General features: G+C 50.0%; 10 protein-coding genes across 10 annotated transcripts; 5 read left to right on the forward strand and 5 right to left on the reverse strand.

Moving 5' to 3' along the window:
- Nucleotides 1-152: 152 nt before the first annotated feature.
- On the forward strand, nt 153-1,673 carry P174DRAFT_438961 (uncharacterized protein). Its single transcript, XM_024826671.1, has 3 exons — nt 153-526; nt 609-1,483; nt 1,510-1,673. Exons 1-3 carry the CDS (start codon nt 449-451, stop codon nt 1,640-1,642), a joined length of 1,086 nt encoding a protein of 361 aa, XP_024685750.1. The 5' UTR covers nt 153-448; the 3' UTR covers nt 1,643-1,673.
- On the reverse strand, nt 1,624-3,361 carry P174DRAFT_438962 (isovaleryl-CoA dehydrogenase). The gene is made up of 6 exons (XM_024826672.1): nt 3,141-3,361; nt 2,980-3,067; nt 2,831-2,925; nt 2,525-2,760; nt 2,183-2,460; nt 1,624-2,112 (listed from the first exon to the last, which is right to left on the reverse strand). The coding sequence occupies exons 1-6, from the start codon at nt 3,262-3,264 to the stop codon at nt 1,701-1,703; spliced, it is 1,233 nt and encodes a 410-aa protein (XP_024685751.1). The 5' UTR covers nt 3,265-3,361; the 3' UTR covers nt 1,624-1,700.
- Nucleotides 3,362-3,725: 364 nt separating this feature from the next.
- P174DRAFT_428625 (putative 3-methylcrotonyl-CoA carboxylase, beta subunit (MccB)) lies at nt 3,726-5,536 on the forward strand (the record flags this gene model as incomplete). Its single annotated transcript, XM_024825526.1, has 3 exons — nt 3,726-3,814; nt 3,856-5,166; nt 5,242-5,536. The coding sequence occupies 3 exons, from the start codon at nt 3,726-3,728 to the stop codon at nt 5,534-5,536; spliced, it is 1,695 nt and encodes a 564-aa protein (XP_024685752.1).
- A 714-nt stretch (nt 5,537-6,250) lies between these two features.
- P174DRAFT_365885 (putative RAS small monomeric GTPase (Rsr1)) lies at nt 6,251-7,376 on the reverse strand (the record flags this gene model as incomplete). The annotated part of the gene is made up of 6 exons (XM_024822085.1): nt 6,251-6,724; nt 6,795-6,804; nt 6,859-6,887; nt 7,044-7,123; nt 7,238-7,264; nt 7,343-7,376. Coding segments are annotated over 6 exons (654 nt in total), but the record flags the coding sequence as incomplete, so codon positions are not given.
- Nucleotides 7,377-10,142: 2,766 nt separating this feature from the next.
- Nucleotides 10,143-11,639, reverse strand: P174DRAFT_384914 (sterol esterase; the record flags this gene model as incomplete). The annotated part of the gene is made up of 2 exons (XM_024823227.1): nt 10,143-11,434; nt 11,528-11,639. The coding sequence occupies 2 exons, from the start codon at nt 11,637-11,639 to the stop codon at nt 10,143-10,145; spliced, it is 1,404 nt and encodes a 467-aa protein (XP_024685754.1).
- Nucleotides 11,640-11,915: 276 nt separating this feature from the next.
- Nucleotides 11,916-12,766, forward strand: P174DRAFT_448822 (PET191 family protein). The gene is made up of 3 exons (XM_024828789.1): nt 11,916-12,003; nt 12,132-12,272; nt 12,337-12,766. Exons 2-3 carry the CDS (start codon nt 12,199-12,201, stop codon nt 12,521-12,523), a joined length of 261 nt encoding a protein of 86 aa, XP_024685755.1. The 5' UTR covers nt 11,916-12,003; nt 12,132-12,198; the 3' UTR covers nt 12,524-12,766.
- A 6-nt stretch (nt 12,767-12,772) lies between these two features.
- Nucleotides 12,773-14,442, reverse strand: P174DRAFT_510245 (dolichyl-diphosphooligosaccharide-protein glycotransferase; the record flags this gene model as incomplete). Its single annotated transcript, XM_024831655.1, has 5 exons — nt 14,194-14,442; nt 14,031-14,141; nt 13,255-13,964; nt 12,940-13,197; nt 12,773-12,898 (listed from the first exon to the last, which is right to left on the reverse strand). Exons 1-5 carry the CDS (start codon nt 14,333-14,335, stop codon nt 12,773-12,775), a joined length of 1,347 nt encoding a protein of 448 aa, XP_024685756.1. The 5' UTR covers nt 14,336-14,442.
- A 134-nt stretch (nt 14,443-14,576) lies between these two features.
- P174DRAFT_438970 (NADH:ubiquinone oxidoreductase subunit NDUFA3) lies at nt 14,577-15,525 on the forward strand. The gene is made up of 2 exons (XM_024826673.1): nt 14,577-14,971; nt 15,072-15,525. Exons 1-2 carry the CDS (start codon nt 14,788-14,790, stop codon nt 15,116-15,118), a joined length of 231 nt encoding a protein of 76 aa, XP_024685757.1. The 5' UTR covers nt 14,577-14,787; the 3' UTR covers nt 15,119-15,525.
- A 1,201-nt stretch (nt 15,526-16,726) lies between these two features.
- Nucleotides 16,727-17,753, reverse strand: P174DRAFT_457858 (putative transcription factor RfeG; the record flags this gene model as incomplete). Its single annotated transcript, XM_024829590.1, has 4 exons — nt 16,727-17,098; nt 17,140-17,364; nt 17,462-17,506; nt 17,628-17,753. 4 exons carry the CDS (start codon nt 17,751-17,753, stop codon nt 16,727-16,729), a joined length of 768 nt encoding a protein of 255 aa, XP_024685758.1.
- Nucleotides 17,754-21,003: 3,250 nt separating this feature from the next.
- On the forward strand, nt 21,004-23,265 carry P174DRAFT_476886 (DNA-directed DNA polymerase eta; the record flags this gene model as incomplete). Its single annotated transcript, XM_024830669.1, has 2 exons — nt 21,004-21,902; nt 21,953-23,265. Exons 1-2 carry the CDS (start codon nt 21,245-21,247, stop codon nt 23,263-23,265), a joined length of 1,971 nt encoding a protein of 656 aa, XP_024685759.1. The 5' UTR covers nt 21,004-21,244.
- Between the last annotated feature and the right edge of the window lie 475 nt (nt 23,266-23,740).

A 23,740-nucleotide genomic window follows, 5' to 3' on the forward strand; every position in this document is an offset into this window, starting at 1 on the left:
GAAAAACAAGGCCCTGGCTAGGTTCTTCCCGAAGCATGACAGTATCATCACCCCCTTGAGCCGACGCAAAGCGAAACTGCGGGGAAATGTATGCACGTGACCCCTACTCCACTCTGCAGTCCATCTCGCCAAGTTCTGCTGGGCGGAAGTCGAAGAGACAGCGATCAGCCCGAAGACACGACGTCACCGTCGAATTTTTTTTGGATCATTTGCGGTCGTTTCTGTTATACTTGAGATCAATTGAGATATATAGCTTGTTTGTGCTTGCTTATTGCAAAGAGCCTCTTTTCCTTTCTCTCTCGCGGGGCCTATTTGTCGCCACGGAAAATTTCTGCTCTCCTGAGGTCCTTCCAATCCCTGGCGGCCTAGTTACGATTTCTCGACAACGAAGCGGTGCAATTTTATCGCTCTGTGATCCGACTTCGCCAACGTCTTCTCGCCTTTCAAAATGTCAGATGACGAATGTCTGGACGAATACGACGATGAAGATGTTTTCTGGATTGAGGAACCAGATCCAACCATTGCTGTTAGTCTTTGCGCTCGCTGCAATCTGTGATTAAGTAGCGGACGTGTCCTCGATTATACTGACGAGTCAATTAACGTTATAGGATGATTTAGCTGAAGCCGCTACCCACGACGCGTTGTACGTCGATGATCCCGCCCTCGACGTAGAGGACTTTTACAGTGATTGGGACGAATTGTCGGATGATTATTATGACGACGACCCAACCATTGAAAAGAGGCGACGCATGATGGATATAACGAAGAACAGCGGATATTCCAGAGAATTGCTTGAGGATATTCAGCGACAAGAATTGCTGGAACAGAAGACATTGGTGCACCGGCTACATCGCGGCGGAGTTGTCGCAGAATCACCAGCATTCAAGACAGACCAGGCATCTTTTCAAGCAGTGGTATGGAAGAGCTCCGATGACAAGAAAAACACGGCCGCTTTGTATGAGCCGGGTGATGGGGAGAAGGTCGCACTGCTAAAGAATTGGCGAGAGGTGTTTCGAAATTCTCATCCTGCCCTACGTCTGCGCAAGCGGGGCCATCTCAAGGCGGACAAGGAACACACTCGCTCTCGATTAATCGGCACCATATTACAAAAAGAAAGCCAAAAGGAAGACAGTTCAGACTGCACCTCTGGCGCCTCGCTGGATAATCTTCGCGAAACTGACGCTGCCTCCGACAATAGCCTGGCATCGACTCCTCCGGAGTCTGTGTCATCGATTCCGCTACATAGAATCAGAGCGATGGAATCAATCACCAGCGTGCCCGTCGTTCCCGAATTGAACGACTTTACGCGCTCTCTTGAAGACCAGGAAATGTACGATATCGCCACGAAACAAGTTGAAGCCGAACCGACCGATGTTGCGGGCAACGGCTCATCGCTTTCTTCCGGGAAGCATCGGAAACGTAAGGCTTCGGATCTTGCCGAGGAGCATCAGGATAACAGCACCGATGCTTCCAAGAGGTTAAGGTCAGAAAGCAATGTAGTGAACACAGCTGGCAAAAAAGGAACTGCCGCGACTGCATCATCGGGCCCGGGCAGAAGATCAACCAGGCAGAAGACGAATCAGAAATAAACCGGTACATGAACCGACAAGGCCTAAATTGGGCTATACGTATATTTAGATAATGCAAGAATTAGATGCCAAAGGATTTCGATTCGTCTATACATTCATCTTTCATGCAGTCTATGCATATTCCTTGTTAAAAGCGCGCCCGATCACCATCCGTCTGATCTCACTAGTACCGGCGCCAATCTCATAGAGCTTCGCATCCCGGAGCAGCCGCCCAGCAGGGATCTCATTGATGTACCCATTGCCGCCCATAAGCTGAATAGCATCCAGAGCACACTCGGTAGCTCTCTCGGCAGCGTACAAGATGGCGCCCGCGCAGTCCTGCGTGCGGATCGAAACCTCCCCGGTAGCTGCAGAGTTATCGATATGTCGTGCCGTCGCATAGGTATAAGAGCGCGATGCCGAAAGCTTGGTATACATATCTGCCAGCTTTCCCTGAATAAGCTGGTTGTGGGCAATGGGGGTTCCGAATTGTTTGCGAGTATGGGTATATGGGAGCACGAGGTCGAGGGCTGCTTGCATGATTCTATTGGACTCCGATTAGCATCATCATCTTCGGACCGTGAGATGTTTCTTTTTCACTCAGGGAAGCCTACCCGAGTGGACCAGCGCTGAGGACAAGCCGCTCAAGATCAAGACCTTCCATGAGAACTCTAACGCCCTTGTTCAACTCTCCGAGGAGATTCTCCTTGGGGACGAAGACATCTTCGAAAACAAGTTCTCCGGTGTTTGATCCACGCATACCCAACTTGTCGAGCTTGCGCGCGCAGGAGAAGCCCTTGAATTTCTTTTCGACGACGAATGCGGAGATACCCTTGGAGCCCTTTTCCGGCTCTGTTTTGGCATAGACGACAATGTAGTCTGCGTCGGGGCCCTAGGTCGTAGACAAGTCAGTGTCAGCGCTCACAAGAGCTGCTGTAGGATTGATGACTACTCACGTTCGTGATCCACATCTTGGTGCCGTTCAGCACCCAACCACCGTCGACTGCTTTAGCAGTTGTCTTCATACTGACCACATCAGAGCCTGCGGAGTGCTCTGACATGGCCAATGCTCCGACCTTCTCGCCGGACAGAAGACCAGGGAGGAACCGAGCCTTCTGGTCTTCAGTACCGTTCAAGGACAGTTGGTTTACGCAGAGCTGCGAATGTGCTGCGTAGGACAAAGCGATACTCCCTGCAAATCAAACGGGTCAACCTCAAGGTTCGAAAACAAGCCTTGAAGAGCCGCAAACAGTGCCAAATACCTGAAGCTCTGCTGAGTTCTTCCATCACGATACAGTGCGCTTGATAACCCATTCCCAGTCCACCATACTCCTCATTGGCAGTGACACCAAGGAACCTAGTGAAACACAATTAGCTCTTGTATGGTACGAAGATGCCTTGAAGCACTAACCCAGCGTCTCCAAGTTTCTTCCACATCTCTGCAGGGAACTCATTCTGCGAATCTGTCCGAGCGGCGACCTCCTCAGGTATTTCACGCCCTTGAATACGCATAAGTATCGGGGAAGGGCAGATATAACGTGATAATCGGATGATGAAAGGCTCATCACATACTCGTAAACTCTTGTACTCGCTCTCTCAACTCCAGCAGCTCGTCCTCGGTGGGCGGTACGAATCCCTTGGGATGTTTTGTTGCCAGCGACCTTGATGCGGGGGTGTAGATGAGCGGCGTCCTCATCCTGCAAAGGGTCCTGGACGAAGTCCGATATATGGACGCTACGGAAGCCATTGTGAATGAGAATAAACACTCTTCCAGGGGAGACTTGAGAACTCTCAGGTAACGAAAGAGAATGATGGATGTTTAGCAAAATCAAAGCCGAGGATGGTTGCATTTACATAGCGATGCGAGGCGGAGAGAAGAGCGGGCCTGAGGCCAGCGGCGGGTAAACGCGGCAATCGTCGCTGTTTCTTCTCCGCAGCCGATCAAGCTGGAGTCCGGGGACTCATCGTCATGCCCTTCTTTTTCTCTCCCATCATCAACCCGCAGTCTTCCCCTTCTCAAAATCACTTCCCACTTTCTTGAGGACACTGTCCTGTCTTCTGAGGCCACTCTTTAAATTGCAGTCAAGGCCATGCCATAAATACCCCCGGACATCGGCTGAACATCAACATTTCCTTTGCTCCACAGTCATCCCCGCAATGCGTGCCCCATCTCCGCTCCTCCGGGCTTGTGCTCAAGAGCAACCGCCCTTCCGTATCCTCGACGACTCCCGACGCAAAGACACCCGGTCTTAACATACACTCGCATCTCGTCACGATCTGTGGCCAGTTATACACATCCGCATCATGCCAGCGCCATTTCCGTGCTCCCCACTGCGGTGGACACCACCTCCGCTGAATTCCAGGAGAACGCGCAACAGATGAGAGAGTTGGTGGACCGAATGGCCAGTCTACACAAAACCATTGCACAGGGAGGACCGCAAAAAGCTAAGGAGAAGCATGTCGCTCGAAGAAAGATGCTCCCGCGCGATCGTGTCACTGCGCTCATTGATCCAGGGACGTCCTTCCTGGAGCTTTCACCCCTAGCTGGCCATGACGTCTATCCCGGGGAGGACGTTCCCGCTGGAGGCATTATTACAGGCATTGGCCAAGTGGAGGGCGTTACCTGTATGATCGTGGCTAATGACAGCACTGTCAAGGGAGGAACATACTACCCCATTACCGTGAAGAAGCACCTCCGCGCGCAAGCAATTGCCCAGGAGAACAAGCTTCCATGCCTCTACCTTGTCGATTCGGGCGGTGCCAATCTCCCCCACCAGGCAGATGTCTTCCCCGACAAGGAGCATTTCGGACGGATCTTCTTCAACCAAGCCAGAATGAGTTCTCTTGGGATCCCTCAGATCTCTGTGGTCATGGGGCCCTGCACAGCAGGAGGCGCCTATGTTCCTGCCATGAGCGATGAGACTATCATTGTCGAGAATCAGGGAACAATCTTCCTGGCTGGTCCTCCTCTGGTCAAGGCAGCGACGGGTGAAGTCGTCTCCGCAGAGGATCTGGGTGGTGGCCAGCTACACAGCACCATCTCCGGTGTCACGGATTACTTGGCCGTGGACGATGCCCATGCCATTGTCCTCGCCCGGAGATCCGTCGCCAATCTCAACTACCCTAAAACAAGCGTACCTCAGGTCTCCGCAAATACCATCAAAGAGCCGCTGTATGACCCGGCCGAGCTCGACGGCATCGTCGGAACCAATCTCCGCCGGCAGATACCAGCCCACGAAGTCATTGCCCGTATTGTCGATGGCAGCGAGTTTGCAGAGTTCAAACGTGACTATGGAACCACCCTCGTGACTGGATTTGCTCGTATCTACGGCCACCAGGTCGGTATCGTCGCGAACAACGGCATTCTATTTTCCGAGTCTTCTTTGAAAGGAGCGCACTTCATTGAACTGTGCGCTCAACGCAAAATCCCCTTGCTATTCCTTCAGAACATCTCCGGCTTCATGGTCGGAGCAGACGCAGAGAAGGGCGGGATCGCCAAGAACGGCGCCAAACTGGTGACTGCAGTGGCTTGTGCGGATGTTCCCAAATTTACAGTTGTGTTTGGCTCCAGCGCCGGAGCAGGAAATTACGGGATGTGGTAAGTGCCCCTTGTTATGCTGTATTTACCTCGACGACACAGAGAACTAGGCTAACTTTGCTGCGTCTCTTATAGCGGCCGCGCCTACTCTCCACGACTGATGTTCATGTGGCCCAACGCGAAGATAGGCGTAATGGGGTCCGAACAATTATCCGCTGTCATGGAGGCAGTCGGTAGAACCGCCGATCCGGAACTGAAAGCACGGATCGACCGTGAGTCAGAAGCGATCTTTTCTTCCGCTCGTCTCTGGGACGATGGTGTCATTCCGCCAGCACAGACGAGACATGTCTTGGGCCTGAGTCTTGCGGCTGCTCTTGGTGGCAGAGTAGACAAGGATGTGCAGACTCGTTTCGGTGTTTTCAGAATGTAAACTTGTAGCCTAATTCAGCAGTCATTACTCACGAAATTCGCTTTGTGCACATTCCATATAGATTTGGACTCGTAAACCGTAGACACACCGGCTGCCAGTTTTCCCTGAACTAGCATGACAACAGGTTGGACCCCCTACTCCAGTCAGTAAACGGCAGGAAGGGGACTGTGACGGAGCGGTCAAGACGGCAAATTCCTCGATTCTTCTAGAAAATAGGTGGTATACAAGAATAGTAGGAACATGATACCAAGCTGATGTAATGAAGTCAACCCGATTCCCCTGGAATCGGTCCAAACAGAGCCTCTCAGGAGGGTAGACAAGAACATGAGGAATGTTGATACCAATTGCAAGAACAACACGGAAGGGCAGTCGAAAAGGGGATAAAAGGAATTCGTCAGGAGATCACTCGACAACTTTTCCAGCCTTTGAAAGTCAGGTGCAACTCGTAATATTGAAAATAACACGTTATAATCGAACATCGTTCTACCGTTGGGAAGGGCACGTAAATGGCGTATAGTGTAGTATGATATGGGGCACATCGTGAGGAAATTGTAAACAATTGATGGGTATGTGTGAGTGTGAAGAATGTCGGTCGAAGCTCAAGATGTATGAGCAGTGATACACAGAACCGATGGACAGGAATGAACAGGAAATCAGACGTTTTGGGGGTTTCCCGCGGCAGTCGTAGCGCTGGTGCTGTTGTCGATTTGGGGTTTATAAGATGACACAGGGGCCCTTTCGTCGTTTCTTTTCTTTCTTCTTATCGTAACGACCGGCGCCTTCACGCTTTCTTGCTAGACTGTCGGAACCGCTGGACGAGTTTCCTTGCATATCTTTTCTGATTATTTGCCGGCAAAGATCAATAAAGACCTCGTTGACGTTCGCTCTCCGACGCGCCGAAGTTTCATAGTAGGGAGCATTACCCCAGCTCTGGGAAAGTGCGAATGCTCGAGCCCGCGGAACAGCGCGGTCTTCCTCCAGATCGGATTTGTTGCCCACAATGACAATGGGGACTTTCTCATCATCCTTTATCCGGATGATCTGCTCTCTCAGTTCGGACAACTCGTTCAAGGATGACATGCTGGTGATGGAGAATACGAGCAGAAAGCCTTGACCCTGCTTCATGTAAAGTTCCCTGGAGAGTGAGAGAAAGATGGTTAGCACCATGTGGCGAGCTGAAGCTGGCATCTATACGATTAACATGCTTGGCTGAAAAAGCACAGAAACCATCGGAAAAGGAGTGCATAAGATAAATTACCTCATAGCGGCTACAGAATCACGTTAGCCGAAAAGCGATAATATCCAAGAGCGGGTGGACTTACTGAACTGCTCGGTCCCTGCCGTATCGAGTCTTTCGAACAATTCAAGCGTCAGTATTCTCAAGCTAACATCGGTGGCAATTCTCCCAGTCAACAAGGTCCTGCGAAAACATACATTTCCAGAATACATTGCCGGCCCTGGAAAAGTCAGCATTAGAATTCCAGCGCAACCGTCGAAAGCGACTCACATCGACCTCAATCTGCTTTCGATAGGAGTCTTCAATCGTGGGGTCATAGCTTTCGATCCACACATTCTGAACGAATTGAGCTGTGAAAGTCAGATCGTGTACCTCATTGATGAAGATCCTTGAATCAACGACGCAGTTCTCACTGCGAGCAAAGAGGAGGAACAAGGGTGAAATGAGAAAAGAAGAGTACGTACCAGTAAGACAACTTTTCCCCACACCTCCTACAGCGCAGACAAACGACAATCAGTTAGCCGAAAAAAGGTCTTTCGGGCGCCTTCCGACAGAAAGAATATGCCTACCAGCACCTAGAACCACAATGTGATATTCCCGTCTAGCAATTGACACATGGTAACATCAGTAACCCGTCACGCAATCTCCCTCAAATGAGGATATCTCCGACAGGAGGACTCACTGGGGCCGCATTGAGACTGTACGGACTCTTTCGATAGACAGTCGCCCTTGTAGACTTCGCGCAAGCTCGTCAGTGCATAGCTCTAACGTCAAAGGAACGCAATTTGAGGTGTGCCTTATCTACCTGTCGACGCTGTTGCCGATGTGCTTCGCAGAGCGGTGTAACCAAGTTCGATCGAGTTTCAGAGAGGCGTACGGTAGGGTATGTGCAAAGGTCTGCGACTGGTATCTTCCTTTAAATCGTAGCCGGTCGGGTAATGGTCTGGTCTGATTTCCAGGCTCCCACTGGAAGAGCAAGGGCGAAGAGACGCGATCCGTTACATCAGTTTCCGATGCCAATTGCCAACCAATTCCTCCGACCCGGGGTTATATCGAGCCCTTTTAATCAAATCACACCCAGAGGTTCGCCGGTTCGATAATGAGGGACGGTGGTGATTAGGGAACGATGCGCTCGAAAAAGAAAAAATAAAAAAAGGGTTAGGGAAAAAAAACGTTGATGTCAACAGATTGGTTCCAAAGTCCGGAGGCTAGGCCGGGCTAGTCTGGTCACTCCTGGTACAACCGAAGAACGGGTGTGGGGAGAGGGGAGGAACGATAACGAGCGGTTCCGTTTCGGAGGGAGGCTTGAGATCGAACTGGTTACTGGACACGCTGCAGAATGGTCAACATGGCACACAATGCAATTGCACGTAAGGGAGGTCACTGACCCTTCCTCAGTTTTCTGGTTTGAACTTAGAATCAGAACGTGACGACTAGGCGGCGGTGAGAATCTGCGATGGCTGTGTGGACACCACGGGCGATCCAATATCCGCGATTAAACTCTAAACCTCAGGGAAAGAGGCCAACGGCCGTTGAGTTCTCTTGGAATTCCGCGAGAACTCGATAGGCACCCCCTGTCTTAATGGCATTATTCGGGTCAGCGTTGCAACGGAAAATTAAACGGTGATGGAGTTGTGGTTACTGGTGTCTCCACAGGACCTATCAAAAGGGCGACGGCGGTGTTGGTGTATGTAATGATGTATCGCTGAAACCACCAGTGAGTGCGGCTTTTTTTCCCCATGTTCTCCTTGGGTCTGGGGAATTCTAATCTTGGAGGAGAAGAATAACCGGAGTGTCGGTCCCCGAGTCTCAGTCCTTGACACTCAGGATACATTTTCACAGTCCGATCAAGAGACGGACGAAGTGCACGCTTGGCTTGAACGCTGTCACGGATGTCTCAGATCATGGGAAATGGAAAGAGATGGCGGCAAGACAACCATAACAATGCCATATTGATCATTATTAGGGGAATCTCATCCGTCATGCTCAAACTGATGTTGACAAGTAACCCCTCTGATACACCGGGTGGAGGGAAGGTGAGGCAAATGACGGGAGTATAGAGATGAAGGCCTAAGCTGGCTACTTACAGTCCGAAGAGAAATCCAATATTCGGCTGAAATAGGAAAGAAGTCACTCAATGGAATAATCGATAGAGGTTAGGAGGACTATTTGTGGCGTCCGGGATGACAAAAGGCGTCTGCTGGGTTTCTAATCGGGCACCTAAAAGCAGGTTTTGTCACTTTGTGGGAACGGCAGATTCAGTAGATTCAGTATGTACATCCCTCCAAGTATTGTTCGTAGCTCTCTTCGGGGAACCTTTGAGTTATATTGATGCCACAGGATTGAGAGTCCTAGAACGAGAATTCCTATTTGGCGCTTCAAAGCTGAAAATCTACATGATGGCACCAAGGTTGCAGACAACCTCCATTCAATGGGGATGCCAGGAAAGTCCTTGAAACATGCACGTATTTTGCCAGAACTTACCTGTCAACTCTTTTTCCGAGATCGGCTCAGTAGTTTGTCTGTCATTGCGATTGTAGGAACCTATCGGCTGGGCTTAGAGCTGCAGACAGTTGACGTAGATGATGTTGACAAACATGACAACTCAGTCTGCCAGGAACACGTACCTAGGTTTAGGCCAGACGTCATTACATGGTGAAGCGGTAGTGTATATTGGAAAGCCGTACTAACACCCAAGCCCTGGCATTCATGGAAGAATCATCCGGAAAGAGGGGCATGGTAAGGGAGCGCAAGACTTTCCCTCTATCCTATGACTGACACTTGACAGGTCGAATCATGGCTGGGACAGATCTCGATGATAACAGTACATGTGGATAGATCGGAGATATTCTCTATCTGTAGAGATGCAACGTAGTATGCAGGTGCCTGGCCATCGAACACAGACAGCACGCTCTGCCAATCATTGCGTCACACATAGGGCAGTCTCCGCACATCGTCAGACGTTTCCTTGAACTTTCCTGGGAATACGTTTGCATTATGTGGTATGCTAGCCGCTACAGCCCCGAGACAATGATACATGGCTTATCTTTGGCTCGCCTAAGTCGGATGTCATGGTACCCTTGATGAGAAAGTACCACCAAAGCCAAGACCATTCGGGAAGTTAGGCAGGGCAACATACTCCGAAAGCGCTATTTGGAGGTGAGTCTAGCTATTGACAGATCTATGGTATACAACTGAACGGAATGTTGGAGCAAGCTCTGACGTAATTGTCCAACATAAAACTATCAAGCAACCAGAAATCGCTGAATTCACAGTATCCTCGTACATGCACAGCAAAATAGACGGGAAGACATGACCGCTATAAAGAACGAAAGGCACGGCAGCAACAGTTTCCGTTGAAGATGTAGGTTATATCAAGCCGTTGGTCTGCTTGACTGCTCTGTGCCCTTTCGTCCCTCTATATTCTCCGGAGCCGTATCGCTCAAGAGCCTCAAAAACGTGTCCAAACACCTGTTGGTCCACGTCTCTTGCCCAGAGAAAATCCAAATGCTCATAACTTGGAATCGACTTGGCCACCGTCCCGCGTGGTAGCTCTCGCAACATCGCCCCGATATCAATCAGACTGTCACTTCCACCGTAGAGAAGAACAATCGGGGTCTTGATGTTCCTGGTGGGGTATTTGACCGGTTTGTAAAACCGTTGACTGGCCACAACGCTAAACGGAGCAAGAACTTCATCATCGTACATTTGAAACGTCCTATGCCGCATGATTTGGAACCAATGCACCACCGACTTTGTGCTAGTGAACGAATAGAGATGCAGGTAACTTGCCAGTTTCTGATACCAGCTAATGTTCTTGCCCTCCCAACCGAAAAGAATTGAAAGCGATGCGTCGATTATGCGAACAAAGATTGGAGGGTAGAGAATTGTCTGCCACATAGGGGTGGAACTGAGGATGCTGCGTCTACCAAAGAGGAGGAACAGAAAGTTGGGTGAAGCCTTCATCAACGAGTCCACGATACGATTCCGCAGTCCCGAGGGCGCCATTGCAGGTGCAAGGGCCACAAAGACATTTATTTGCTGGTTGAGCAACGGATGAATCGATAGAGTCGCAAACGCCTGTGCTGTTCCCTGCGAGAACCCGATATACGACAAGGAAGCCTGTCCCGTCACGTCGAGGATGTAGTTAATGCTGTCAGGGATATCGTAGAACGCAAACTCGTCCATCGAAAAGCCCCAGAACTGAGTGGACAGGGGTGAGTGATGGATAGACTTCTTGGAATATTTGTTGCCGCGATTGTTCCCAAGCCAGACATCATATCCTCTCTCCACAAGCTGAAAAGGGAGACATCGTTGAGCATCCGTCAAACACACCCAGACTTCGCTGCACATCAAAAGACCGTGATGGAGGTAGACAACCTTTTTCTCGAGGGTTCCCTCTCCCCGGTTGACGAGGCGTCCTTCTTCGCCTTTGCGATAGGCTAGGCGGTGTAGTCCTATTAGGAAGCCATCTTTCGTCTGCACGATGTGCTCCTCCGCCTCATATCCGAAAATGGCACAAATGTCTGCAAAGTTGGAGGCCTGCGCAACCTGTGCAGCGATCTGCTCCTCCTTACCACGCTTGTATAGTCTCTCTCCCGGGATCAGAAAATTGAATAAGGCCTTGGAACGATCGTGACAGAACTCGATTACAGGCTCCGCTGCTCTAGGTTAGCCCCTTATCCTCAACGAGCTTTAATTGCAATTGGAGGCTGTGAAAACTGAGACCCGAGGCACCTCCTCAGTATACTTACGCAGCCAGAATGTAATAAAATGTATCACCCATTCCAGCAGCACTAGAATCAAGGACGCAAAAAGCGCAAGGTATTCGAACCAAAACAGTCTTCCGATCACTGGAACGGCCATGGCGAGGTTATGGTTCTGGCAGATGTGCTTTAATAAATGGTGTTGGAAGTGACACTGCCTTCATCAGCACCGATCAACATGATGCGCTGAATCAAGGATTAAACCAGGACACTTCATGGTCAATGCTTCGTTCGTTTAGAGATCAACCAAGACCGCGACGTCATGCGGCATCGCGCCGTCCTTTTTCATGTGATGCTTACCTAATCTGGGGACAAGCAGAAGCCAAAGAGGGCTAGCCCGGATTTTCGCCGCCGAGGAGATTCCGACGATCTGATACCTGACAGTTTGATTGTGGTTCGTCAGGACAGCCCAACGACGCGCTTTCTGCACAGCTGCACGATGCCGAGTTCATGCAGAGAATTAAGTGAGTAATTCTCAATTTCCTTATACCCATTGGGGCGTTTCCCACGGAGCACGCTCCACATCTCTTCCGCGACCCTCACTTACCATGTAACATATCTGGATGCTAATGAGTTTGACGACTTCTCTCAGGAGACGCACTGGCGCAATGCCTGCAAGAATCAGATTGCATCATGGTCCAGCGGCACACCCCGCGTGAATGCTTGAGCACCCCCTCGTCGATGAGCTGCCTATGAAATGCCAACAGTTGCGGAAAGGATTCAGCGAGTGCAAGTGAGTGGACCGGACATGCGTGCTTTAATTGCAGTGGATAGCGCTGACAACAGGCACAATCTAGGCGAGGGTTGATCGACATGCGAAAGCGATTCCGTGGAAATCAGCCCATTTCAGTTTCCAGGGAGCTCGAAGGAGGCAAATCCCTATCCCACCAGCAACTATACGCCGGCAAGCCCGCCTTCGAAACCGTTAAGGAGATTAGCGGGAATGAAGTTCAGATGGACCCCGAGAAGACTAGGGGACTATAAGTTTTCAAGCTCGCGACTCACTAGGCTGGCGAAATGCCTAGATCCGCTGTCCTGAATTTTATAACACGGCATTTGATCTTACCTCCTGGCATCGTTTGGAGTTCCCAGTTGGCGGAATGTTTGTGTCTCCGGATTTTGTGTAACACTACTGGCTTATGGCATATGACTGTACATACTTTTGAATTATGGGTTTCCGGCGCAAGTACACGCTTCATTGCGAACTATCATTCGTTGAGATTTTACAGAGGATTATTGCGTCTTCTTTGCGTTTAACACAGCAGCAGAAGGTGCTGAGTAAAGCCATGCAACAACGAACACCAGGAAGCCAGCGATGACGGACCACAAACCCGCAATCCAGACCCATCCACCGCTGATCTTCCAGCTTCGGGGTACTCGTTATGAGCGAAATGGCGAACGGTCACCTCGAGTTTTTCTTCGATGTTGGTGAGGAACGGACGCTTGTAGTTCACTCGGAAGGAGAAGATTCCATGCTGATCGGGGGTGGTGAATCGTGTGCTGTAAACCGTACTGTTATCCGTTTGACGGACGGGTTCCAAGTTCAGGCGATGGAAGGGAGATAGCATGGTAAACTCAAGCTGGACGGCATCGCCAGTGGGAACCTCGAAGGGTACGTAGCGATCATAGTCGTACTCGGAAAGTTCAATGCTAAAGACCTGTTGAGATGTGTGAGCATGCAAATAGGCAATGGAGCCTCAACGGCTGTCTCTTACAGTTTCATTCTTCACCCGATAGATCTTAGGGTTCAGCTTCTCGGGAGTGATTTCACCATCTTCAGCCAGATGATGCTCGATCTTTCCGACCTTAAGCACTCCGGTTTCCTTGAATGTCCATGCGGTAAGCTGCTTGGCGAACTCCTGGTTGACCGTCTTGGTCGGCTTCCCATCGGCGGGGGCCTTTACAGTCGCAGAAAACCACTGATCCTGCAGACTCTCCACGGAGCCCAGTAGAGTGAACCGAGCGGAGTTTCTAGCCTGCATGGCCGAGACCAGAGCCAACTGCGAACCTGTAGCTGCAACATCCTCGACTGATGACGCGTCCTCCTTGGGGTTGTAACTGTATGCAGTGGCGGGCGCTCGCAGAATGGGCGCAATGAGAGGGTTTGCGTCGCCCAGGGTGTGGGGGACAGCTCTAGGAAACGCTACGACACCCTCACCATCAAAGAAAGCCTTGGTGTCAGGCCTCAGCTTGCCTGGTCGCCCGAGTAGCAAGACATCGTGCTTATCAGTAGCAGAAAGTGTATCGTAGTTGAAGTGATCGACGGTGACAGAGGAACGATCGACAGGGAGATGGAGATCGAGCTCCAGCAGCAACGAGCTGATAGCGCTGGCGGTTGTGGACTTGCCGGACAAGGCGAGGAGGACGTTGCCGTCCTTGTTCATGAATTCAATGATATTCTTGGGAGTAAGGGAGGGTCCATAGCCTGGTCAAGAGGTCAATTGAAATGTACAAAGCAGATCGTATGGACATGTCTAAGCGCAACGCTAACCCTTTGACTTGGGAGGCAGGAGAAGTAGATGGTCGTAGACTCGGTCTCCGAGCTCGAACAGGCTGAGCTTGTCATTCTTGGGGGATTCGAACTCAAGGTTATATCCTCGAGCTACCAATTAATGATTAGCATGTCAATGCAGAAGTTCAGTAAGATAGAGCACCTTCTAAGTCAGCCCATAATTTTGAGTATAATTCCTTTTCTGCGGCATCTTCCAAAACAACCAGCAGACGACTGCCCGAGCTACTTAATGCATGTACAACTGCCAAGAAGCAGAATGCCAGAAGAGTGAGGCACAACCGCATGGTATATCGAATTCCGCACAGCAGAGCGGGCAATTGGCTGAAAGGAAAATCACTGCAGTCCAGTGAAGAGAAGGACAAGAAGAGGGAAATGAAGTGGTAGAGGAGAGTGTCCTCTGGAGGAGCTTCGTCAGTTCCGTTCAGTTGGAGAGAACGGGCAACGTGTTTGGACCGAGAGTGCCAAGACCTCTTCGCCGCTTTGAACTGCGCAATCGTCGGCCGGCGTCACTCACAACCTCCATTCGACAATATACCCCCTCTCCGTCGCGATACCCGCCCCTCTGGCGCGATTTGACCCAGTCTCAAAGTATCAGACTTCCCGGAAGATAGAATACGTAATTCGAATCGAGCCTCGCTCAATTGATCTTTGATCCAATCCATCCGTCACGCTCACGAAAGCTTCGACCGAATCCCGCAAAAATCCTTTTGGATCATCGACCTTTCGTCTCACAACCATGACTACTCCCCAATTCTGGTCGACTCCTCTCCGGTACCTCCGCTGGGCCTCGCATGAGAAGCCAGCGATCTTCTACTCCTTGGTCGTTGGAGCGACAGGTCCTCTCATGCTGGTCACCCTTCCCCCCATCAGACGGTTCTTCGGTGATGTTGACCCGGAGCCTATTCCATTGACCTATCCCTGTAAGGGCTTCGATATTTCCTTTTTCCTTCGCGCTCTCCTGCAATCTATTCTCTGTCGCTGTGCCGCTCGCATGCTAACATATTCAATTCCTGATTCCAGTTCCCCAGGGACCACGGAACATCCCGCAAGGCTACGATGACGAATAGATATCTCAAAGGGAGGACGAGCGAAACTGATTTGACTTGCTAGGATGCTCTTCACTGGGGAAACTCGAACAGCAATAGTATCGGACGTGCACTTTGTCGGGCGCTGATTACCGACGGTCCATTACCGGGGCTGCGTCAATCGGAAGTGCTTGCGGGTTATCATCTTTTATATTGAGCAACCAACGCAGAGCCCTTCAGGCCATTTACCTGCCACCAGATGTCTTCATACTCGTGAAAACCCCTTGTTGAGCTTGACAGTACGAGTGCAGCGGTGTATTGTACATGAAAATGATTTTAGAGCGCAGACACATCCATTTTCGTTTGAACTTACTTCTTTACTTCTGCGCATATTCGCATCTCCTTGGAATTCCGGCTTCATATTACAGGCTTAATTACGTTCCTCTTAGATCACATCTTTCACGCGGATGCCGTCCTAGGCGGATGCCGAACTAGCCCGTCCGTGCTTCGTGAAGCTCCTTGATATATCTCGCTCAAGGAGTGGAAGCGACGGTTTGTTGTAACAAAGTAAGACACAACTAGGATACTTGTGCTCTAATATTTGCCTTTTCAGCAATCCCGTTAGAAGTCAGGCGTCGTCAAACGTGCGGCTGAGACGACTCATAATCAAACCCGCGTTGGCCGGACCTTCAACGCATGGAGTAATTGAGTCATTATGAAAACGTAGCTCCGAAGACCTCGTACCCTTTCATGTTTTACAACCGATTTGACCAGTCTTTAGAGAAGGAATAAAGAAAAGGCCGACAACAATGCTTTGAGTCGACCTCCAATAGCCTGAGGCGGGAACAGCAATCAATTGCTTGGTGTCAACAATAAATATCCATTGAATAACCACAGAAGGGAATAACGCCATATATGCTCATATCTACATATAGATCGTGGACAACATCACCAAAACATCCAAGCTCCTAACTGATGCTTTTTTGTATCAGCCAGATGCTCCCATCAGAATCAGGACTGTGATAAAAGGCCGTTACACTCCTCGATCAAAACGAAAAGAAACCGGAAAGAGCATGAGAAACAGACAACCAGGACACCACCGAGTAAGCAAATTGGGGATGTTCCTCAGGACAGGAGAAAAGTATATTGAACAGAGTGCTCGAAGACCGTCGATACAATGCAAAGCCAAAAAGCCGCCTCTAGGAACTCGTTGCACATGTCTCTCTTCCAGCCATCCACACCATTGGTATATGGCAGGCCCGGCATCAAGAGTTGGATGATTAGCCAGGCAAGGAAAGTATCGGCGAGTAGCGTCGCCTGAGGTGCCAAGTGAAATGTAACGGCAATTCCAAGGCTTATCCATGGCGATGTGTCCCGGACTCTCAGATAATGGCTCCACAAACTTGCAAGTCGGATATGAAGGCTTTTCCGAAAACATCTCCTTCGGCTTGGAATTCCCCAATGGCAAAATAAACAAGACAGAGACCCCGTAGAACAGCCAGGATTAATATGCGCAGTACTCCAGGATGATTCTGTAGATTCATTATTTTCCAGGGTTGATTTACCCAGGATAGCCAAGGTTTTGTGACGACGACTCCTTGGAGGTATCATGATATAGGCAGCGAAGAAAAGGCATCAACTTTTGTCTCTCTACCGGGTGCGACGCGGGGCCTGGCTCTCTCTTGTTGCCTGTGGCCTGTTGCGGTCAAACTCCGGGGTATATCTGGGATCCATTCCTATCCGGGGATCGGGAGCTGTTGTGGCAGGATAAGTCATTCCAGAGGTGACCGGGGAATAGTCCGACTCAGTTTCATAGCCAGGTCCTGTGTAGCGTGGAGCATTACTTCTCCCGTTCTCATAGGGATAGCCAGTGTTGCTCGTGTAGGTGTATGATGGGTGCATGTCCGCAGACACTGCGGGCTGGCCTGGAGCAGAGTAAGGGACTTGCGGAGGGTAGGGATTCTGTCCTGCCGCAAAAGGCGAATGACTTGAAGGATATGATGATGGAGCTGTGTATGGGGGCTCTGGGTTGCACCGTACGGGGCCTGAGTGTATGGATCCACATAGGGTTGACTAGGTGGTTGAGAGTACGTAGGTGGTGGTGACGGGCCTCCTTGCTGGCGCACTTCATGAATAGAAGAAGATGCGTAAGGCGCTGGGACCACGTTAGGGGCTTGACGAACGTTGTAGTCGTGAATGTAACTACCTCTTGGATAGCCTTGGTCAGCCCGACGCATGACGTCTGCTTCCCAGCGAGCGGAGTCCGCTTTGAGATCAGCAATCATTTCCTGAGCGTAACAGTCAGCCTGAATTCTTCTATTTCTTCCTTTCTCTGGGCTTTCCATAGATTCGCACTTAGAAGGGGGGAGGCTGTTTTGGACATACAGAAGTCAGATTTCGATAAGCACGGATGAAGTAGCCCTGACGACCCTGTTCGCAATGAGTCAGTAGGAGAGCAAATGGTAAGGCAGGTTTTGACAGATTTGAACTGCTTGGTTGATTTTAAGATAGGAGAGACTGGGAAACAGACATTATGGTTTCCGGGTCTTACGAGTGCATCATTTCCAAGGTATCGGCAAATGTCTGCTTGGATGACTTCCCGGCTAATTCCATCGCCAGGGATAAAGTACTCGTTCTGACGCTCCGGGCGTCCTTCATATCCATGGCGTCCAGTCATTTTGTTCCAGGGAGAAGGTATCCGGTATTAAGTGATTAAATGCAATGGATCCAAGTGGCCACAACGAAGTCCGGGGTGGTATAAAACAAGTAGCCGAGGTATCCAGGAAGTGGGAAGTTGACAAGATGCTCTCTTGGGTTGATTGCAAAGAAAACAGCACAAGTACGGTTTTATTAGGCCGCGTCCAGGGAACTCCAAGGCTGATGGTTCAAGGCTTATCCGATATTTCCTTTCCGTCTCGCAAAAAGCACACACTTAAAATGCAAGCTTCAAAGACGTGAACTGCTGGTTGGGTGATTATTACCAGGAGAAAGAAGAAATCCAGGCAGTGCGTATCTGTCCACGGACGGCTGTCAAGGGCTGTCTTCCAAGATCCTGAGGTGATTTCCTTTTTCTTTCTTTTTGTCTCTCTAGTGATATAGATTCAAGGACCGCGACCAAGTCATGCAAGGGAAAAGTCGAAATCCAGTCCGGAATGGATGACCGAGGATCTAGGAGACAGGGGATCAGGGGGTGAAGCTTTGCGTGGGGTGTCTCTCTCCGGTTTGGTGATGGTGAGTCTGATACCTCCAACACTCCAAGAGTTATAAAGGAATACTTCGGGCTGGCGGGGGAAAAAGTTTGCCAGGTTGCGCACTAGAAGGAACAGAAGGGAAGAAGGAAGAAGAGGAAGAAAATTATCTACGCGGGAGAGAAGAGAAATCGACGGGGAGATAAGAGAGGCTAAAGACGCCAGCTCAGCGCACAGAGGGAGAGAGGGGGTGTGGGCATTTGGCACATTGGCAAGGGAAAAACAAGGGCTGGTGGGTTGTGTTTGTGCTCATTCGATCCGACCAAGGGCGCGGTTGGCTCATTTGGGCTGTTGGGCCGGCGTATTGGGCTGCCTGGCCTTGTCTGGTGCCACGACGACTCCACCTTGTCATTGGTGAGAATTCCGAAAATAAATAATGATCGAGGCGAAAAGAAAGGTAAAAAAGAAAAATAATGATGATTACGAAGCGACATGCCTACGGAGTAAGCAGATACTTACTACTGTACGAGACTACCTTACCTCAGTTCCTAGGTACCTACCTACCTACCTACCAAGAGAGGGCTCACATCCAATGACTGCGCTAAAGACTCCCCAAAACATGCATGGTGACAAATACGGCTTGCAGAAGATTTTCCAGATCTAGGTAGTCGCGCTTCCTGAAAAATAATTATTTGGATGTCGTCCGTCTGGTCAGTAGTGCGTAGGTAAGGCAGGAGGCAAAATATGAGACTCTTCGGGTCGTCTTATTGACAGCGAAACGGTCTATTGGCCATCCTTCAATAGATCAGAATATAAAGAACCTAACTCATGGAAGTGATGCAGATCGAAGCTGTCAAGTTGCACTGAATATACCTGCTGTCATACTATCTAGCCTTCCAGCCACTGGATAGACGCAGAGGTGGGAAAGTTGAGACCCAAAAAGGCGACACTGTGTTGGAGGTAGATAGAAACATTCAGAGAACGTATCAACGGTGAGTAGAGACTTCGCAGCCCGGTTATGGTACTTTTAACGCTTTCTCCGTCCATTTAGTAACGATAAGGTAGATCTGCCCATATGACTCTTTCCAGTGTTCGCTTATATATCTGAATCTATTGTTAATCGACCTAGTGACTCATTTCGTAGCTCACACTTCGAAGAGTTCCTGAAGACACCTCATAGGCATGCTGATATGCATGTCCAGTTGTTCCATGGAGTCTGCAGTTTCTGGCTGGGGACACCTAATGATATTTCCAGTACCAGTCAGTTACAGAGGGAGGATTGGAGCACTCCGTGTACAGAAACAGTGAGGGACTGTAACTTGAAGAAATGGTCGAGCAGGTCGAAGGAGGGGCGTTGGGGATTGGCCCTCAGTAGTCCGTAGCAGGCAGATAATCGGCAGAGTGCAGACAGTTGGGCAGAAATGCGTGGCGGGCTAGAGGGGCCTTTGGGCATCCCAACCCGCTCATTCGTCGATCCAGCGTATGGACCCAAGACTTCAAGTGCGCCAATCTAAGGTAACAATTGTACCCGCACCGGGCCGCTAACCTACCTCTGGTTGCGCTGGGCTCTTTGTGCCTTTCTTCCATGGATGAAATTTCATCATGTGAGAAAGTGGTACTTTTGAGATACTGGAGCCCCAGTGACAGCCGCCTCAACTATGGCCGGTGCATGCGAGGTACTCTTGAAAGTTGAGACCCCTGCCTTGTTATCGCCTCTGATGGTGATCATGATCTCCTGTGGCCAATAGCTTACCATGTCCGTTTTTCTCAACTAAGGTACTTACCGCATCTACATCATCGTACTTCAGCACCCTCACTTGACTTTACTTGGTTGGCTGCATGGTCAGCTTCTCTTCATGATGATACAATACATTCTTCTCAGCTTTCCAGAATATGCAACATGCTAGCCTCGTCCAGCTTTTCTCCCTCGGTCTTATTTGTAATGTGTCATCTAAAGCCTTATTACATGATTCAAACGCTTTGCTAGGAATCAGGACAGCAGACGTTCTGGTACAGGTCATTTTCGCAACCAAGAACAGAGTTCATGAGCGAATTCCCTTTCCTTAGTCCTTACACTACTGCATTGATGGTCGCGTGGTGAATGGCGCGCTCATAATTGCCTTTTACGCCCTACCTAGGCTCTTTATTCTTCAAGGGCCATCACCAGACATGGCATCTTCGTGATCCATGCCTTGCGAGCGCTAGATCTGCTGAGACACATATCTGCTGCTCAAATGATATCGCAACAGGTGTCCTCTCTGTGCTGCATGGTCTCCATCAGTTGCTGCATTTATCCTTCGGCCTTGCAGTTGCATGGAACAGGAGTTGCCGAACTGAGACCTACTATCCTTTGCCGTGCTTCCTGAGATACTGGTCAGCCGAAGCTCTCTGGTCAGTAATGTAGTCAATCTAACTACGGAGTGGTTGGACATGGTTGGCTCATAGTGCCCTCCTTTGTGAAGACGCCTTGATTAATTGACGACAATGTTGTTTCGACTGTCTTGCTTTGAAGCACTCTTTCGCTACGGAGGTGTGGGTCTGTGAGTTCATTACCGAGAACCAATTAGCATTTAACAGATCACGTGGTTTCGATCTTCTGATGCACAGAGGTATTCAGCTGGAATAATTCAACCCAGCGCACTCGAACCTATAGACCTATCCATGCGCTCAAAGACTGCCTATCTGAGTGAGAATGCGCCCACAGTTCAACATTGAGGCATGGCTCTCACACACAATCTAAACAGTGGATTGTCATTCAGGTCCATACTCAATCGCATCGGAGCTAACTGTTTCTGGTAATGGCGGGGATCCCCGCTAAGATATCCCGAACCCATGTCTTTGGAGTTGACCCGACGTGCGCGATGAGAACCAAATTTTCCAGACCAAAACATGGTGCATCGACGACGTTACACTCACAAATTCAAGCGTAGCACTTGATACATACAGACTTCGCCATGACTATGATACAGTCCGCTTCGACATGTCTCGCTCGTCTCTGGATCCCTCTACCGCTCTGTCGTCTTCGCCCAGCAGCTCCGTGAAACGCCAGTCTCAGTTCACTTACCGTCAACTACAGCTTCTACGCCAGGGTTCCACGGCGACTCCACTGAGGGTAATCGCTCATATTGACCTCGATGCCTTTTATGCACAATGTGAGATGGTACGGCTGGGAACGCCGAAGGAGACGCCTCTCGCAGTACGGCAATGGGATTCGCTCATCGCGATCAATTATCCCGCTCGATCCTTCGGTATAAGCAGAATGATGTCAGCCAGCGAAGCGCAGAAGCATTGTCCCGAGATTGTTCTGCAGCACGTGGCCACGTTTCGCGAGGGAGAGGGCGGGAAATGGGCTTACAGGGAAGACGCATTCAAGAATATCAGTACAGATAAAGTATGCTTGGATCCGTATCGTGCAGAATCTCGAAAGATTCTGAAAGTGATGAAGGAAGAGCTTTCGAGGTGGCACGCGGAACACGTGGACAGCGAACATGGAATCGGCTCGCACTATCAAGTCCAACCTGCTAGCCTCGAAAAGGCCAGTATTGACGAAGTATTTATCGACTTGTCGCCACTCGTATACGCTTTATTACTTCAACGGTACCCGGAACTGCGTATCGGACCGCAAGGTGACGAACGCAGTATTCCGTTGCCTCGCCCCCGACGACGGCGTTGGTATGGAGTACCGAAGACTGCTTGATAGACCTTGATGAGAACGAGACGGAAGTTGATGATCCTGACTGGGATGATATTGCCATGCTCATAGGCTCGGAGATTGTTCGCTCAGTCCGAACAGCTGTCTGGGACAAGCTCAGCTATACCTGTTCCGGGGGCGTCGCCAGAAACAAGATGATGGCCAAATTGGGAAGCGGTTGTAACAAGCCAAACAAGCAAACAATCGTCCGAAACCGCGCGATTCAGAATTTTCTGGGTGGCTACAAGTTTACCAAAATCAGAATGCTTGGAGGCAAACTCGGAGACCAGGTGGCTACTCTCTTCGGTACAGAGCAAGTGAGCGATCTGCTACAGGTGCCACTCGAACAATTTCGTGCTAAGCTTGACGATGACACTGCGAGCTGGCTCTACGGAATCATCCGTGGCGAAGATAAGAGCGAGGTGAATCCAAGGACACAAATCAAATCCATGTTATCCGCAAAGTCATTCAGGCCGAGCATCAATTCTGCAGACCAAGCCGAAAAGTGGCTGCGGATCTTCGCGGCCGATATTTACGGTCGCCTTGTTGAAGACGGCGTGCTTGAAAACAGACGCCGTCCAAAAACTGTCGCTTTGCATCATAGACAAGGCGGTCAAGTACGCTCTCGCCAACTTCCCATTCCAGGTTCGGCAACAATCGACGAGAGTCTTTTGTTCGGACTTGGTAGAACATTGCTCCGGCAGGTCATAGGCGATGGACGTGCATGGCCATGTGCCAACCTCTCCTTGAGCGTTGGTGGCTTTGAAGATGGAGTGAACAAGAATCAGGCGATAGATAGCTTCTTACTTCGAGGTGAACCGGCGAAAAGTGCCGCTCAAGCCACGAAAAACCTGGACTCAGCGGAACGGACGGGGTCAGATCATCATGTCGAGAAACGAAGGAAGATCGACAGTAGCGGGATCAAGCGCTTCTTCAATTCACCCTCTGAATTTGCCTCTGAAACTATCTCCTTCGACTTAGATTCGGCACAGTCTGGTGAGAAAAATGAAGACGACTGTACAGGTGCACTTCAGGGCGAGTCATCTTTGCCAGATGCTCAAACGATGGCGACCTCATCCGCTTTATATACCTGCAATCGGTGCCAGAAATCACTCCCAATCGATGAACAGAACGAGCATGAAGATTGGCATTTCGCCAAAGATCTCGAACTTGAAGAAAGACAGGCAGCTAGAAAGAATCAGCAGATGTCGCGTCCCAATAATTCGGATACGCTTCAAGCTCGTGGGAAAGGTGGTCGCAGTGCTCGCGGAAAGCCAGAGAAAGGACAGACCCGGCTCAGTTTCGGGTGACGGCTCAATTAGCTCTCGCTTCAACATCTGACAATCTCCCGGTCTGCTAGGTAGCGGCCCTACTGCGAACGGTGTGGCATATCAATCAAGCAGTATTTGCCTAAACCTATGAATGTTCTAAGTCTTACTGATTTAAATCCACACTTTTAAGCTTGATTGATGGTGCATGTTCTTTTTCCTGGATGAAGCACTCCATGACCTATGGATTACCTTGATGTTATTGTGGACCTTCCCAGATTATTAGATGTGATTGCCTCACGGCTTTCAGGAGATCAGTGGTCTGTCCAGTATAACCTCGTGCATAGGGAGCATCATTCCCGTCCAGAGCCTTCGTAGGAAGCTTAACCTTGTGAGCTAGCATAACACACGCTTAATTGGCTGTCTGTGGCTCAGACTTGCTGAGAAAGCTGCAGCTTGCACCCTGGCCCTGCATTGAGGCGATAACAATTAACTGCATCTCAATCTTAAAAAATAT

Source organism: Aspergillus novofumigatus (genome assembly GCF_002847465.1).
Source record: "Aspergillus novofumigatus IBT 16806 chromosome Unknown P174scaffold_2, whole genome shotgun sequence".
In the NCBI taxonomy this organism is placed as follows: domain Eukaryota; kingdom Fungi; phylum Ascomycota; class Eurotiomycetes; order Eurotiales; family Aspergillaceae; genus Aspergillus; species Aspergillus novofumigatus.